The sequence below is a fragment of the Microcaecilia unicolor genome, chromosome 5 (genome assembly GCF_901765095.1).
Source record: "Microcaecilia unicolor chromosome 5, aMicUni1.1, whole genome shotgun sequence".
Taxonomy (NCBI): domain Eukaryota; kingdom Metazoa; phylum Chordata; class Amphibia; order Gymnophiona; family Siphonopidae; genus Microcaecilia; species Microcaecilia unicolor.
In genome coordinates, this window is record NC_044035.1 from 157,196,527 (window position 1) to 157,214,737 (window position 18,211).

Consider the following 18,211-nt stretch of genomic DNA (forward strand, 5'->3'; position numbering starts at 1 on the left):
CCTCTGTATTGCTCCATGGTACGACCTCACCTTGAGTATTGCACTCAATTCTGGTCGCTGTATCTTTAAGATATAGTGGAATTAGAAAAGGTTCAAAGAAAAGCGACCAAAATGATAAAGAAGACAGAACTCCTCTCATATAATGAAAGGCTAAAGAGGTTAGGGCTCTTCAGCTTGGAAAAGAGACGGCTGACGGGAGATTGAGATGTACAAAATCCTTAGTGGTGTAGAACGAGTAAAAGTGAATTGATTTTTTACTCTTTCAAAAAGTACAAGGATTAGGGAACACTCAATGAAGTTGCATGGAAATACTTTTAAAAGAAAAATGAGGAAATATTTTTCACTCAACTAATAGTTAAGCTCTGAAACTTGTTACTGGAGGATGTGATAAGGTGAAATTAGGTCTTACCTGCTAATTTTCTTTCCTCTAGACCCTCCAGACCGGTATCTGGGTTTAAAAAAAAGGTTTGGACAAATTCCTGGAGGAAATTCCACAGTCTGCTTGACATGGAGAAGCCACTGCTTGACCTGAGATTGGTAGTATGGAATGTTCCTACTATTTGGGTTTCTGCCAGGAACTTGTGACCCATATTGTAGAATTATAAGCACAGGTCAGCACCCCAGCACAGGTCAAAAAGGGCAGAGGCTGACAAGATAGTGTGACTATGGAATTTATCAGAGATTGAGAAAGCCTTTAATTTATTAAAGAACATGAGCCTGTGTAAACTCAGGAATTTATACCCTTATGGGCAATCTGGCGTGGGAAAGGTGCAATTTTGGATGGACAGAAGAATGTGATTTAGCAACTTAAAGGAAAATATATGGTGGGAACAGAGAACAGAATGATCTCTCAGGAAGATAAATGCTGAAGTAATGTGAAGCATTGCGGAACACAAAAGGTATAAAAACAGCTGTACAAGAGCATTACGTTGGAGAGGCAGTGGCAGACCACATGTTTGTGTCCCCTGCTCTCCACATGAGAAACTATCATTTGTAATTGTAGCTTTCTCTTGGTAAATAATTGCTTTTCTCATACGCGTGGTCTTCCTAGTCTTTTATCTCTCTAAATTGTGGGTGGTTGGTGAGTACTAATTTGGGGAAGTGGTAAAAAAACTAGTAATAAAAAAACAATATTTGTCATGGTTGGAAACTGGATACTCGGCTAAATGGACCATTGGTCTGACCCAGTATGGCTATTCTTATGTTCTAAAGCTGGGTGGACTGTCTATGGGCTTTAGTCCACTCCAGATAGAAGACTTAAGGCTTGAAGTACAAGGTGTCCAGTGCACTTTTGCCAGGGTGGGCATGCGGTTTAGGGAAGAATGTTGGCAGAATGACTGACTGGTTAAGATGGTTAAGATGGAACGCCAACACCACCACAGGAAGAAACTTAGGATGTATGCGGAAAAATATCCTCTTATGAAAAAAATCACATGTAAGGTGAATAAGCTGCTAGGTTTGGTGCTTACTGACCCTGTGAACTGAAGTGACTGCCTCCAAAAACAAGACCTTCCAGGTCAGGTACTTCAGATGACAGGAATCAAGAGGCTCAAAAGGAGCTCTCATCAGTTGAGTAAGGGATGACAGAGATCTCATGACAGTGGGAGGTTTAAAAGGGGGCTCTGCCAACATCAAACCTCTCACGAACCAAAAAACTAAAAGCTGTATACAGATAGGCTTGCCCGCTACACGGTAGTGTTGAGCACTGATTCCAGAAAGATAAACCCTTATGAAGTTGATCTTTAAACCAGCCTCCGAAAGGTGTAGGAGGTATTCAAGCAGTTTTTGTGTAGGACAAGTAGATCTATGGCCTTACCCTCACACCAGACGGCAAACCTCCTCCACTTGAAAATGGAACACCTCCTAGTAGAATCTTTCCTGGAAGTCAGCAAGATTCTGGTGATTCAAGGACAGAAATTATATGCTCTCAGCATCCAAGCTGTGAGGGCTAGGGTCAGAAAACAGTCCAACTTCCACGGTTCTTCAGAGGACAACTCCAGAAGTAGAAGGAACCAGATCTGCCTCTGCCAGTAGCATGTGATTAAAATGATGATCTTGCTTGACTTTCAACAAAGTCTTCCCTATTAAAGGGATAGGGGGATACAGGAGCCCCTCCCCCCAAAGCAAGAGGAAGGTATCCAATGCTAGTCTGTCGTGTGATCTGAGTCTGGAACTGTACATAGGGGCTTTGTTGTTGTGATAAGTGACAAAATTTTACAGATGGGGTGCCCCACACTCGGAAGATCTCATAGGCTACTCTCACATTGAGAGACCACTCATGTGGTTGCATGATCCTGCTCAGCCTACCCTCGATAGCTGTCTTCCCTGCCAAGTATGTGGCTTTGAGCACCATGCTATACTTGAGGGCCCATTGCTACATAACAACAGCTTCCTGGTAGGATCCCGTACTCCCTGCTTGATGACATATTACACTGCAACCTGATTGTCCCTTTGAATTAGGATAATTTGGATCATCATCTGATCTCTGAAAGCCTTTAGAGCATTCCATATTAAGATTAAGTGGCATATAACAGTGGTATAGACAGAAAATTTAATCTACTGCTTTAAGCAGCTGAAACCAAAAACATATATAAAAAATTCACACTTCAAAAGAGACCACACTGGTCTACCAGTCAACATGAGCCAGCCTAAGTGCTGCACTGATCCAAAAAAGCATTAAACTTATCCAAAAATAACTAACTCTAAATTTAAAAAAAAAAAAAAAACCTCTTTAAAAAATTTGAAGTATGAATTTTGTATATATGTTTTTGGTTTCAGCTGTTTAAACCAGTAGGTGAAATTTCCTGACTATACCACTGGGGTATTTATCTGTTATTTTATTTTTCATTTCATGCTTGGTGGCATATATGTGAACATATATGGATGGTTTACAAGTATATGTGTCTTTATATATGGTCCGTTTATATTTGATATTTATGTTTATTTTATAACTTATACTAATGAGGAGCACGTGACGTGATGAGCTGAGTGGACGTGTGCTGCTTTAGCTCTTGGGCCCTCGCTCCAGAAACCGCTTGAATATTGCAACACGAGAGATTAAACAGGGAAATTTAAAGCTGGCGTACCTTAATGGACAAATATCTTAAACAGTCTCCACCCGGAATGGCGCTACGAACGGGGAAAAAAGATAAGGAGAAAAGTAAAATGTCAGCGCCAGACCCGAAAATGGCGGAGGACCCGCTTCCGGCGCAACAAAATTTTACAGCGTCGCAACTTGAACAGTTAACGCTTGCAGTTGCAAATGCTTGGCAGCCAAAATGGGACGCTTTAGATTTAAAATTGGACGCTTTCAATACGAAAATGGAAGGTTTGGAAACCCGAATGGAGGATGCAGAGACCAGGGTGTCCGCCTTGGAGGACGATTCGCAAGGCTACAGCACAGATTTGCGGGAGGTAAAACGGCAGCTTCAAGAGCACATGGATAAGCTGGAAGATCTAGAAAATCGCTCCCGCAGGAACAATGTGCGGATAGTGGGCCTTTCCGAGAAAATACCTGACAAGAACCTGGTGGACTGGCTCACGGGATGGTTATCTAAGGAATTGGCCTTGACAGACTCATTTGGGCAGTTGGTTATTGAAAGGGCACATCGAATTGGCCGAATCAGAGAAAATCAAGAGCGACCAAGAGTGGTGGTTGCGCGGTTGCTCAATTATCGTCATAAAATGGAAGTCCTACAAGGATTTAAGATACGTAGAGGTGAACTAAAACATGAAGGACGGCAAATCCTGATTTTTCAGGATTACTCAACTGGAGTGCAGGAGAGACGGCGTAAATTCCACCCTATATGCTCATCGCTGGCCCAAAAACAAGTTCGATTTGTTCTGCAGTACCCAGCCTCCCTGAAAGTGCAAGTCCAAGGACAATGGCAGACTTTTAAATCATTGGAAGAAGCAAAAACAAGCCTCCGAGATCAAGGCATGCTGGACGGAGTCTAAAGATGTTGGTAATATAAAGGAGACCAGATACTAAATGTTGCAGTAATTATAGTTATAAACATGTGTCATATATAGGAGTTGGGGGCTCTCGACACGCTAGGTGCTTTCTTGCTAATTCCGGGGCTAGGCCTGGGAATCTGGCTATAGGGTTAGAACGGTTGGGGGGGGAATGAGGGGACTCAGGGAGAAAGGTTAATATTACAAAGACAAGTACTAGACGTTAAAGAGAAGCGAAACTTATTACATGGGAACCGGGAGAAGTGTATAATGGAATTGGGAGGTACTTTTAGAGTTTGTTCTAGAGAGTGGGGTCTTGGAGCTGAGGAGACCTGTAAAACCTGGGGCGTAGCAGGACACTGGAAATGGGGTGGTTTAAAAGATGACCACTAGACTAATATCATGGAACGTGGGTGGGATTAGTTCCCAATTAAAAGATCTAAGATACTCTCTGCACTTAAGAGACACAGAGCGGATATTGCGTGCTTACAAGAGACGCGGTTAACTGATCTGGAACATTCTAAACTACAAAAGCATTGGGTCGGAGAAGTATTTGCAGCGTCAACACAGAGTCGTAGGGGGGGGGGTGGCGGTGCTATTTAGAAAGGGGCTCCCATATAAAGCGACAGTATTGGAAAGGGGGGCTCGGGGGGACCATATAATGTTGAAGGTTTGGTTAGCGGGGAGAATTTTGTTGCTTTTGGTTTTATATGGGCCTAATAATCATGATGCATCCTTCCTCACCAACCTAGCAGGGAAGTGCCTGCAAAGTCATGGTGGAGAGTTGATAGTGGTTGGGGATTTCAATGCAGTCCTGGATCCCCGGCAGGATTGTTCTAGCACAAAGGATTCTCAGTATAGAGGAGTGCGGGCTAGAGAATTTCAGGCATTCTCCAAGACCCTTGATCTGGTAGATCCGTGGAGGATTTATCACCCAGGAGAGAAAGATTACACGCACAGGTCAAGGGCGCATGGCACGTTTGCCAGGATAGACTATATATTACTAGCCCGCAACATATTTCACCTAGTAGACACAGCACATATAGGCCCAGAAGAAGTGGCAGATCATGCTATGATATGGATAGATATTAAAGTTACCACAGATACAACTGGACAGAGAGGGTGGAGATATCCGGCGGGCTTATATCATGATACACGGTTGCGGTCACATGTGCAGCGGAACTGGGACCAATATATAGAACATAATAAATGGCATGCCACCCATCAGCCCGAGTTGTTCTGGATGGCCTCTAAGGCGGTCATCCGGGGAACCATTATAGCTTATTGCAGTGCTAAGAACAAGAAGAGGGCTGTGGGCATATTGAACTTAGAGCGCCAGTTGCAGAGGGCTAAGAGAATTCACCTTCACCACCCCACAATAGCTAATTTGGAAAATTTGAAGGCTACACAGGTGGCCCTTAATAGTCTATTACATGAAGGGGAATTGAGATCGGCCCTTTTTTACAAATACAAATTACAAAAACATGGCAATCGGGCAGGCAGAATGTTAGGGCGCTTAATAAAAAATTCAGGAGCCCCGAGGACAGTGGCAGCATTGAAAGATAAAAAAGGGAACTTAATTACGGACCGTCGAAAGATTGGGCAAGCATTCACAGATTATTTCTCAGCCCTATATAAATTAAGACAAGCTCCCTCGGAACGAGAGATACAACAATATATAGCACAGGCAAAGCTCCCAAAAATAACAGGGGAACAGCTGGGGAACTTGAATAAACCTTTGACATTGATAGAAGTACAAGCTGTGATTAAAACATTGAAGCTCTGGTCAGCTCCAGGGCCAGATGGATTTTCAGGAGAGTACTATAAAATACTATCAGGGAAGGCCCTAGCATCTCTACTGGAATACTATCGGGAGGTAATAGAAAAAAGGGAATTTCCACAGTATGCAAATTCAGCGCTCATAACTTTGATACCCAAGCCAGGGAAGCCATTAGACAATGTCGAATCCTATCGACCAATTTCGCTGTTAAACGTTGATACAAAAATTTTGGCAAAACTGATGGCTGTGAGGTTGGCGGAATATCTACCATCATTGATAGGCCCCGAGCAGGTGGGGTTTGTGAAAGGCCGTCAGTCCGTACATAATATTAGGAAAACTTTGATGGCCATGGCGATCAGTCAACAACAGGGGGCGCCCACCCTGGTATTAAGTTTAGACGCTGAAAAGGCGTTCGACCAGGTGGGGTGGACGTTCATGTTCCAGACACTGGCGGCCATGGGTATAGAAGGCTGGTTCATGTACGCAGTCCAAACGCTCTATTGTCAACCCAAAGCGGGAGTGTTCATTAATGGTGTCCGGGAACCAGAGTTTACAATACAGCGTGGTACTAGACAAGGTTGTCCCCTATCCCCTTTGTTGTTTATCATGACCCTGGAACCCTTACTGCGTATGGTCTCTTTGGCTCCAGATCTTCAAGGGGTTAAGTTAGCAGGGCAGGATATCAGAATATTAGCTTATGCAGATGATTTGTTAGTAATTCTACGAGAGCCCCCACGGACCTTACCAAGATTGTTGCAGCAAATTGAACAGTATGGGAATCACTCAGGTTTTTGTTTAAATCTACATAAATCTATGGCCTTGCCGGTGTTGCCAGAAGAGCAGATAAATTGGCTAGGGACTTTCCCATTACAGTGGACACAGAACTCTTTGAAATATTTGGGAGTCACAATTACCAGGGATCTAACAAAACTTTATGGGCAGAATGTGCAGAGATTGTTGCAGGACACTACCAAACAGTTGGAGGTCTGGGGGAACCTACCACTCTCACTCATGGGAAGAATTGCACTATTTAACATGGTGATAGTCCCCAGGTGGTTATACACATTCCAATCACTCCCACTATTCCTAAAAAAGGTGGATGAACAGAAGTTGATAAAACTGGTGCAAACTTTCCTTTGGAGAAAGAAAAAGCCACGACTGTCTTACACAACATTAACTGTCCCGGTGGAGTATGGAGGCCTGGGCTTGCTGAACATTAAGTATATGACGGTGGCAAGTGGAATGCGTCATGTAAATGACTGGTTTCGTGGAACCCAGGATTACTCGGATACTCGTATAGAGTTACAACTATATCCAGAGACGCACTTCAGTGCCTTCTTACATACGGCAGGGCCTTCCCTGCCGTATATACTACAGCGGACAGGAATAGTGAGGTCGGCGAAAGCGGTGTGGCAATGGGTTTGTAAATTGCACAAATTTTCATCAAAAACTACCCCATTTCTGCCGATTTGCGGGAATCCCGCCTTTCCACCTGGAACTTTATACCCAGCTTTTCACAGATGGAAGCGTAAAGGGATGGTATACCTATTACATGCAGTTACCCTTGAAGGAAGGATAAAGCCGTTCCAAGAGCTCCGGGAAGAATTTGATCTGCTCCCCTCAGATGAGTTTCATTATGGACAGCTAAAACACTACATACAGTCTTTGCCCTGGGAGGATTTAGCTGAAGATGTTCAAGAAGAGCTGGCTTCGGCATTTTCTCTAGCAGCGCAGCAACGGGTTCCACTAAAATTTCATCATAGACATATCAGAGATACTGTTCCGGAACCTGATTTTGTAAAGCTGTTAACTCAGTGGAAAGAGGATATTCAGTTGGACCTTACAGTAGCGCAATTTAAAGCTTACATTTTGACTATGAAGAGACGTACCATCATGATGTCGCATTGGGAGACTCAATATAAAGTGGCACTCAGACTTTATATCCCCCCCAGGAGGGCTTTCCATATGGGGGTCTCCCCGTGGGGGGAGTGTCCTAAATGCAAGGAGGCTGGAGCTACCTTGGGGCATATGCTTTGGACATGTAGAGGCATAGCTAAATTTTGGAAACAGCTTACACAATATGTCTCTACTATCTGGCGAACCAGATGGACATGCAATTCGGGATTGTTGCTGGGACACCCAGTGTTTATTCACCCAATACCAAAAGGATTCACAGCCTTTGTATACAGGGCTACTGTGACTGCCATGCAGGTGATTTTGTCTGAATGGGTGACCAGTCAATACCCGTCATACTCTCAGTGGCGGACACGAATGATTTTGATGATGCGGATGGAGAGGACGGGAGTGGTTGACTTTAGCTCCAGGACAGGGTTGCGGTTCCAGAATATATGGAGCCCGCTATTAAATACAATGACCCCGGTTGCGAGAAGTAGACTGTTGAACTTCTAGTATTAAGTTTTGTTCACATAGGAGAGAGGGAAGGGAGGGAGAGGGAGGGGATTATTGGGGGGAAGGTTGGGGGGGGTTGTTGGGAAGGGAGGGATTATAATAAAAAACGAAAACAATTTGTTTCTGTAAATTTCAGCAAACTCACATTACCTGTAATAATGAAGAATTGTTATTGTGAATGCAAGTGATAAAGTTGTATAGTGATATATGTACAGGATACTGGTTTTGAATAAAAATGATAAATCATAACTTATACTAATAAGCTTTTATGTGCTTATTAACACTTCAATCTCAAGCCCCTGGTGCAGCTCTTTGTTAAAACGGGCGAGATTTCTGTTTTGCAAAATGTAATAATTCTCACCTCCATCCATCCATGTCCAGCAAACCTCCTCTCTCCCCTGCCCTCCCCTCCCCCATGTCCAGCAACCTCCTCTCTCCCCTGCCCTCTCCCCATGTCCAGCAACCCTGCTCTCTCCCCTGCCCTCCCCCCCATGTCCAGCAGCCTTCCTCTCTCCCCTGGCCTCACCTCGTCCACCGACCCTCCACTCTCCCCTGCCCTCCCCCCATATCCAGCAACCCTCCTCTTTCCCTTGGCCTCCCCCCCCCCCATCCACCAAACTTGCTCTCTGCCCTGCTCTCGCCCCATGACCAGCAACCCTCCTCTCCTCGCCACCGCTCCCTCCCCCCTCCGTGACGGGCCCCCTGCACTGACTTGAGAACACCTCTCACCTCCATGTAAAAGCGTTGCAGGCAACAGCAGATCACTCTGGTGCTGTCTGCAGCGCTTCCACACAGAGGTGAGAGGTGCTCTCATGTCAGTGCAGGAGGCCTGATATGGAGGGGGGGCGGGAGCGGGGATGGGGGGGGGGGGGGTGGAGGTTGGTGCGCCAGCGATATTGTTTCGTCCCCAGGCTCCAGCGGCATAGTCCGTTTCCTTCTGTTCCGCCCTCTGTCATCACGTCTTGACGCGAGGGCGGGCCAGAGAAGGAAGTCTCTACTGCACATTTGTGGGTGAGTCGGTCACTTGTCATTTATATAGTTAGATGATTTTAGTGGTGAATAAATTGGACATTTATTTTAAATTTAAAGGTGTAACATACACAGTGGAGACCGAGACCATGTGACCTAGTAATCTCAACATTTGCTGAATTGTTACCTGCTAGCAGCTGCAAACCTGGTCAGTGATTGCCATGAGAGCAGTCACTTGATTTTGCGGAAGAAAGGCTTGAGCATGCACTGCGTCTAGCATGGCTCCTATGTACTCCAATTGCTGAACAGGTTGGAGATGGATTTTGGATAGTTGATTACAAACTCCTAGCAGCTCCAACACCCAAATAGTTTTCTGCATTGATGCTTGACTAGCCAATCATCTAGGTAGGGAAACACATGTATACCCGGCCTGCATAGTGACGCTGCGACTACTGCCAAGACATTTTGTAAAGACCCTGGACACGGACGTGAAGTCAAATAGCAGGACATAGTACTGGGTAGTAGTATTTCCCTACTAGGAAACTGAGTTATTTCCGGTAACCAGAAAGTATATGCATCCTTCAAGTCCAGACAGCATAGCTCAGTGGTTCCCAAACCTAGTCCGACTCCAGGAGGCACCCCAGCCAGTCAGGTTTTCAGGATGTCCACAATGAATATTCATGAGAGATTTGCATGCACTGCCTCCACTGCATGCAAACCTCTCATGAATATTCATTGTGGATATCCTGAAAACCTGACTAACTAGGGTGCCTCCAGAACCAGGTTTGGGAACCACTGGAATAGCCAATTGTATTCCTGAATCATGGGGAGAAGGATGCCCAGGGGAACCATCCTGAACTTTTGATCACATATTTGTTTAGGGCCCTTAGGTCTAGGATGGGATGAAATCCTCATCTTCTTGGTTACGAGAAACTACATGGAATAGAATCCCTGCCCTTCCTGCCCTGGTGGGACAGGCTCAACCACATGAGCCTGGAGAAGGGCAGTGTTCCTCTGAAAGTACCTGCTTGTGCCAGGTACTAAGAGATGACACCCATGGAGGACAATTTGGAGGTCTTAGTTGTCAGTTACGAGCATATCCCTGGTGGATTATTTAGAGAAACCACCAGTCGGAGATTAGAAGGGGCCACCTTTCTTGGACAAAAGTTCAGCCACCTCCATACCGGCAGGCTGTCCAGGACGGATACCTTGATGACCGCTATGCTCTCCTGGAGTCAGTCAAAAGCTTACTCCTGCTTTTGACTGGGGTACAAGCTGTGGCTTCTGTGGACATTGCAGGCAGGCCCAAGAGCATTGTGTTTAGGGGTTGCTGCTGAGGATGGACAGGAGTAAACCTACTTATTGAGAGTGGTAACTCCTTTGGGATCCACCAGGAAACCTCTGAGTACTGGAGATACTCAGAAGGCAGCCGCTGGGAGAGGGACTGGATGGTGTTTCTTGATAAGGTCAGCAACTTCTTCTACCTTGACCGTGAAAAGGTTATCTCCCCAGCAAGGTACATCCTCTAGCCTCTCCTGAACTGCAGGTTCTAGGTCAGAGACACTTCGCTTTGGGTGTGGGGATGCCCAGACTCTCATAGTGAGTGTCTGGATGCAAAAATCGAAAGTATCATGTGTGCCCCTGGACAGATAATTTGACACTCCTCCCGCTTTTTGGCCAGCTGGCAAAGCTCAGCAGCTTGCTCCTGTGGGACAGTATCTTCTTCAAAGTATAGCAAACTACGAACCAAGGACTAGCAGAGTCATGATAAACCTAAGGTTCAAGCCTCCCTGTCTGGGGGTGCTGAGTCATGAGATCTGGAACGCCCAGCCCTTTGGAGAGGGGATTCGACCACCAGGTAGTGATGTGGCAACTAGGCCTTCTCAAATGTGGAAGCCTTCTGGATCTGATACATAGAATCCACCTTCTTTGTTACAACTTGCACAAAAAGAGGAGTCTCCCCAGTTCTTCATCCGCACATCCTGGAGAACTTTGAGCAGAGGAAATGTCACAGCATCTCTAGGCAGAAAATCAAACTCCAGGACTTGGAATAACGCAGCCCTAGCTTCATCTTCTGATTCCAACATAAAGGGAATGGCATCCACCATTTCCTTGACAAAACAGGTTCAGGAGAGGGGCTCAGGTGAGCCGAAGGTAAGCTACATGACCTCTCCTCCAAGAGGTAGTATAGGTCTTCCTCATGGGTTACTGAGGACAGGTACTGGGTAAAGGTGAGGCCGGTGTCAGTGTGGAGGCAGCCTGTTGAGACGTCAGTGCTGTATCAGAAGCGGGGTCCCAGCTGCATGGGGGCTCAGGTGACATCACCAGAATAATAGAAGGGGAGCTGTCTTCTGCACTAATGCAAATATCCCAGAGCTCCCAGCACCATGTGTAGCAGGGGATTGATGCTTCTTAGCCTTCACCCAATGCTGGATTATCTGGGGTCCCTCTATTCAGAAAAGGACGACATTGAATCCACATGTGTTCTTGGTGTCAGGTCTGATGCAGATCAGTCCCGGGACTTGTTACTAACATCCAATGACAAGGGAGGTGGAGACAACCTTGATGTAGTGCACTTGGTGTCGGACGGTGCCATGGCAGCCATCAGGGTCGGTTCTTCTGATGCCAATGGACCAGATTTCAAGATTCCAAAAATTTCCCTATGGTGGGCCTGATGAGCTCTGTGTTTTTCTGCATTTTTAAAAACAAAGAACGGTTAGATGGATCACGGTCAGGCCCCAAGCACTCCACACACCAACTGTGTGGGTCAGTGCTGGATATTTTATGATTGCACGGTACATCTTTTGAAGCCACTGGGGGGTCTTCTGGGGCATGGCAAAATAGCCATGTCTAAATCAAAACTCGATGGTGAAGCCAAAATGGGGCTTCCTTTCAAACTGAGCTCAATGCTTCTGCCTGAGGGCCTTGTGAGCTGCGAAAAATAAAGAAAACTTAATAGCCGAAAATGCTAAAAGGAATATGGGACAAACTGTAAGGGAAGATAATAAAACACAAAACAATACCCGCACAGGAAAGCACAAATACATGAGAAAAAAAAAAAAAGACGTTGAGGAGATCAAGATGCAACCTCCTTGCTCCATGGAAACAACAAGACTGAGGGTCCCGCAGTTGCTCATAAGCAGTGGGACCACTGCCAAAAGCCTCTTAAAAATAATGCGCTGGGCAGCATCTGCACCGGGCTCTGTTGGGATGACATTACCCAAGAGTAAGGATATTTCTGTCCTGCTTGTCCTCAGAGAAAAAGCATTACACACTCAGTTCTCCTCACTTAGGTTTAAAAATCAAGAGAATGTGGTACAGATCTTTAAGTTGAAATGAGAAAGAAAAAGCCAGCCTACAATGAGAGTAAATCTTTCCTATAACAGTCCTGAAACTGGAGTTTGAACAGGGGGAAAAAACCTGTCACTTACTATTTTTTTTTTAATAACAGAAACCATTTGAAATTACCCACCAGATATCCAGCTACCTTCCTTTAATCTTTGAAGGCTATCCTTCCCAAGAAGCAAATAAAACCTCAAAAGATCTGGATAGTAAAAGCAACTGCATTAGTCTTAATTGTTACTTGTAGTCACTACTACATATAGCAAGTAAATCTCTCTCAAGTATAAGAATTATTACATGGCAGGAAGACTTCAGATGCTCAGCATTCACGTATACAAGTAGTATAAGTGAATGCTGAGCATCTAAAGTCTTTTCCTCCCATATAATAATTCTTATACTTGAGAGAGATTTACTTGCTATATGAAGTAGTTGAATTATATTCTTCAACAAGCACAAGTTGTGGTTTGTACTTGTAGTCACTACAATTTGCTCCCAAGAGAGTGCAAGCATGTGTAAAGGCTGCTCATCTTAACTGTCCAATCCCAGTGCTCCACTGCGGCATCATACCTGGCGCGTCAGTACAAAGTAGGCATACATTGCTATGGCACTGCCATATGTAATGAAGTAAGTGACTGGTTCCATGATATCCCAAGAGTACTCCCACCATGTGAGACGGGCCAGGATGCCGAACTGGGTGGCCATGTATGCCAATCCACCCCACAACACCCAGGTTGTGCGTTTCTCTGCTTTTCTGTTAACCTCCAACCGCACCTGCATGGGGGACACAGAAAGAGATGCAATTTTGTTTCATTATCATTGCAAATCTATGAGGTGTCTGAAAAAGTCTTTGACTGATTCTGCTTGTAATAACTCTGAACAAAAGTTCTTTCAGCTAAACACAATGATGTTTCCAGACAATCTTTCCACAAATCTGTAGATTTTTTTTTACTGCTCTTTTAACATTACCCTAAACCATAGCAGGATTCTGCTGTGCAAGCAGCTATCAAAATCAGTACTGCCAAGCAGTTTCACCTAGTGCAGATATCTAAAATTTTAAACACTGCTGAATTTTAATACTGTAAAATCACTGGGGGTGGGGGCTGTTTTTATGCAACTACTACATAAGAAAACAGCATATTCAGAAAGCTAGGGGTTACACAATGGGAGGCTTCCTCATTACAGTACTTTCCACACTCATCAGGAAGCCATTGTGCACAACGTTTTGCCTCTACTACTACTACTTAACATTTCTAGAGCGCTACTAGGGTTACGCAGCGTTGTACAAAATACACAAAGAAGGACGGTCCCTGCTCAAAGGAGCTTAAAAAAAAATCACATTTGCTTAAGTGAAAGCCCCATCAGAAACCAGAATGGCTAACGTTTTATGATGAATTTGATACTTGCAGGATGGACAAGACTTACTGAATTGGCTGGGGGGGCTGCCCCATGAATATTTTGTCTACTGTGTTTTTCTTTAAATTCCTTATTTTTCTTTACTGTATCTTTATCCCAATTTATTTACTGCTCTCCATCCATTCATTGTGGTCTTTCAACTGTGCCACAGTTATTGGTTTATTGCTAATTCTTCTATCTGGTAAGGCATGTTAATAATTTCTTCAGCGAGCACATTTTCTTGTTTTGTATTTTTTCAAAAATATAAATAAAAATGGTAATGGCTTAAATTTTTGCAGTATATAGTACTACAAGATATAACTGTCCATGGGCAGACTGTGCCCAAAATTCAGGATCCTTTTTCCAGCCACTCCTCTCCTGCTTCAAACTCTGGCTGCTATTTCTCCACACTTCCACTCCATGCTGCATGAACCATAATTGCAACCCATATAAAACTGCAGCAGCATTAAGTCCTCTACGTCTGCCCTCTTAAAGGCAGGAGGGCTCATGGGCTGGCATCAATTGCTATACTGCTGGCCTGCAAACCATAGGAGACAGCTCTGTGGGTACTTGAGCACCCCCAATATTGAGCAAACCGTGTCAGGGAGGGATAATTTCCACTGGATTTAGCACTCTCATCATTTTGAGAAGTTGGCTCCTATGCTGCAAACCCCTGCACCTTAGAAAGCACAGACTTGCTACATTGTGTTATGCCACATTCCCCTCTCTCCCTTCCCCCAAATAGTACATCTACCACTGTCTTAAGAGCTGAACCTTTAACATATCTAAGGAAGAAACATGAGCTGGGGAACTGAAGGCAGGGCTCACACTTGGCTACTGAGAGCCCAGGCCTTTTTCACTATCTTTGACACTGGGATATATTTCACAGCTTCCAGAATGAGACTGCTTTATATTAACCAATTCACTCCTGTATTTAGCTCACATCTTTCCAGTGGTACAATAGGTACTTTCCTGTCCCCAGAGGGCTTGCAATCTACTTTTATAATCAAGGAAATGGAGGGTTAAATGACTTGCTCAAGGCCACAAGATTCTGAACTCTGAACTTTCAGATTCACAGTCTGCTGTTCTAACCACCAGGCTATTCCTCCTGGCCAAACATTCACAGCTAAGCTTTCACTGTTATGACCCCCTCAAGATAACTTTTTTCACCTACCTTTTCCAGAGGTTCTAGTTGCTGTTTCAGGTCCTCTAGTCTCCCTATAAGTTCTCTCTCCTTATTAAGCTGGTGCTCGTCAACACGAAGGGTGCAATAGAGCTGCTGCACTAGTGTCTTCAAGTCATTTAAATTTGTGGCATCTTCATGGCTCAGAAGCTCTTCAAGTAAAAAGGGACAACTATTATTTTAGACTACATGCTTTTATGACCAGGATTACAGCCATATCTGAGACTCCACATCACCCAGAGAAACCCACAGCCATCTGCCCCAGAATTTCCAAGCAATACACACACAAAAACAAGGTCAAACCCTCACCCTAGGCACCTGGCACTCCAGCTCTGGTTCTCTCTCTCAAGCACAATTACAAGAACCAGAAGGATGTGGAAAGAAAAGCAGCAAGCCATTTTTAGTGGAAACCTACCAGTATCAAAAATATATTATTTACAACCTTATAAGAAGAAAAGGACGGATCAACCTATTTCTGAAGAGACTGATGTTGTTTTTGAGACTTTAAACCTCATACAAACTATTGAAGATGATAATTTGGGTTTACAACCAGCAACATTGTGACTTTTGTACTACAGCCGGATAGAGACTGGATATTAAAACAGTTCTTTCGTTACAGGGAGGAAACGTTTTTGAATTATAAGATAAGAATTTTTCCTGATGTATCTCGTGTAAACCAGAAGAAGCGCCAAAGTTTCCTTAAACTTCGCCCCCCCCTGTTCTACAGTTGGGTGGCCTTTTTTGGTTGAATTTTCCATGCAAATGTATAGTGAAGTTAAATTCAGTGAAATATGTTTTCTTTGATCCATTACATTTAAGTTCTTTTTTGGAATCTAGGTCAGTAATAACTCCATCTCCAATTTCAGAAACGGTAATGTCATCTACACCATAGTCTGTTATTTGATTTTCCCATGTGAACCTCCCTTCAAGTCTCTAATGTTTGATTAGTTAAAGAAATTATCCTGAGTATTGTGCCTTGTTCTGCCCTCTAAATTGTGGACTGAATAGGATAAGTAATTTTTTTTTCCTTTTGACAAATTGTAATGTAACAGATTTGCTTTATTAGTCCTTTTTTCTGTACCAAGATTGTTCTTGGAATTGTAGTAAAAATCTTTAATAAAAAAAAAACACACCATATAATGGCACATCACCAATCTGCTACATTTCTTTGAAGGTGTGAATAAACATGTAGACAAAGGTGAGTTTGTCGATATGTATTTGGATTTTCAGAAGGCATTTGACAACGACTCCTGAGGAAATTAGAAAGTCATGGAATAGGAATCAGTGTCCTATTGTGTATTAAGAACTGGTTAAAAGATAGAAAACAGAGTAGGGTTGAATGGTCAATATTCTCAATGAAGGGTAAATAAAGGGATTCCCCAGGGGTATCTGCTTGGCTACTGCTTTTTAACATTTATAAATGATCTGGAAGCTGAACAAGTGAGGTGATTAAATTTGCTGATGACACACAGTTATTCAAAGTTGGTAAATCAAAAGAAAATTGTGAAAACTTGCAAGAGGACCTTATGGGACTAGGAGATTGGGAATCCAAATGGCATAAGTACATAAGTACGTACATAAGTAATGCCATACTGGGAAAAGACCAAGGGTCCATCGAGCCCAGCATCTTGTCCATGACAGCGGCCAATCCAGGCCAAGGGCACCTGGCAGACGATTTAATGTGAGTGCAAAGTGATACATGCAGGGAATAGGAACCTAAGTTAAACACACATGATGCAAGGCTCCACATTAGGAGTCACCGCCCAGAAAAAGGATTTAGGAGTCGTTGATATGTTGAAACCCTCTGCTCAGTGAGCAGCAGTGGCTAAGAAATCAATGTTAGGAATTATTAAAGAAATGGAGATCAAAACTTATTATTATAATGCCTTTGTATCACTCCATGGTGCAACCACACCACGAATATTGTGTGCACATTTGGTCACTGCATCTCAAAAAAGATATAGCGGAATTAGAAAAGATACAGAGAAAGGTGACAAAAATGATAAAGATGATGAGACAACTTTCCTATGAACAGCGGCTAAAGAGGCTAGGGCTCTTCAGCTTCGAGAAGAGATGGCTGAGGTCTATAAAGGGGGAAAAAGAATAGATCTTCAAAAAAAGATACAGGCAATGTTCAAATTTATTCACCACATATAAAATATATAAATAGTTAAAAAAGCATGACATGGCCATGTTTCACCCTTACAAAGGGCTGTACTACTACTACTACTAATCATTTCTAGAGTGCTACTAGATGTAAGCAGTGCTGTACACATTATATACAGGTACTTTTCTCTGTCCCTAGGGAGTTCACAATCTAAGTTTGGGCAAAGGAGGGTTAAGTGACTTGCCCAAGGTCACAAGTAGCTGCAGAGGGAATTGAACCCAGGTTGCCAGGATCAAAGCCCACTGCACTAACCATTGGGCTACTCCTCCACTCCTGTGTCAGGGACTTCACCACTACTGCTGCTGCTTTTCTTTGGAGAGAAGTTGTTTTAAACCAGTAGGTGAAGTGTTCTGTCAACACCACTGGGTTTTGTATCTGTTATATGCCACTTAATCATTGATTTCACTGTCACTGATGTTGATTTGTCCATCTTGACTATACCAAGACAAATATGACACACAATGCAGGCCAACTGGAGAAACAGCAGGGCTAGAGGCAACAGCAACAGCCTACATAGGTCAGGAGACAGCCAAGTATTCTGAAGATGGCAGGACACTTAGTCAAATACATTGGAGCCCAGGTCAGTGAAAAATATACAGAATTCAAGGTTTCAAGAGCTTTCTAGAGTGGTGTGTGTAAGGCTTCCTGCATCATCACACAGGGCCCGTGTCAGTCCCATAAACAGCTTTAAAATAGGAGAGGCCAGTGAGTTTTATAACAACAGATATCCTACTGTCCTCAGCAAAACACTTATTACTGGAAAGCAACTTCACTTTAGTAAAATTCTGCTTACTTTTGGAGAAAGTGTATGACCAGTGCTATCATCAGTTTTAGGAGATCAGGAGATCAAAAATTTAAGGGCTTCTCAAAGTTTGAAGGTAAATTTAGAAAAAATGGAGGCATGGCTTACAGGGGTACAGCCCAAGGAATTAGGAGGGGTGATCTGTAAGGATGAATCAAGTGTTAATTAACACAAACTTAGATGCTGATATTTAACTGTGGTGGTCAGTGTTTA

General features: G+C 43.8%; 1 protein-coding gene across 1 annotated transcript in view; it reads right to left on the reverse strand.

Moving 5' to 3' along the window:
- Positions 1-18,211, reverse strand: part of MCU (mitochondrial calcium uniporter) — a 279,546-nt gene that overhangs the window by 12,428 nt on the left and 248,907 nt on the right. Inside the window, exons 5-6 of the mRNA XM_030203483.1 lie at positions 15,021-15,181; positions 13,022-13,225 (exon numbers count right to left, since the gene is read on the reverse strand). Coding sequence (XP_030059343.1) covers positions 13,022-13,225; positions 15,021-15,181 — 365 coding nt within the window. The remainder of the gene's footprint in view (positions 1-13,021; positions 13,226-15,020; positions 15,182-18,211) is intronic.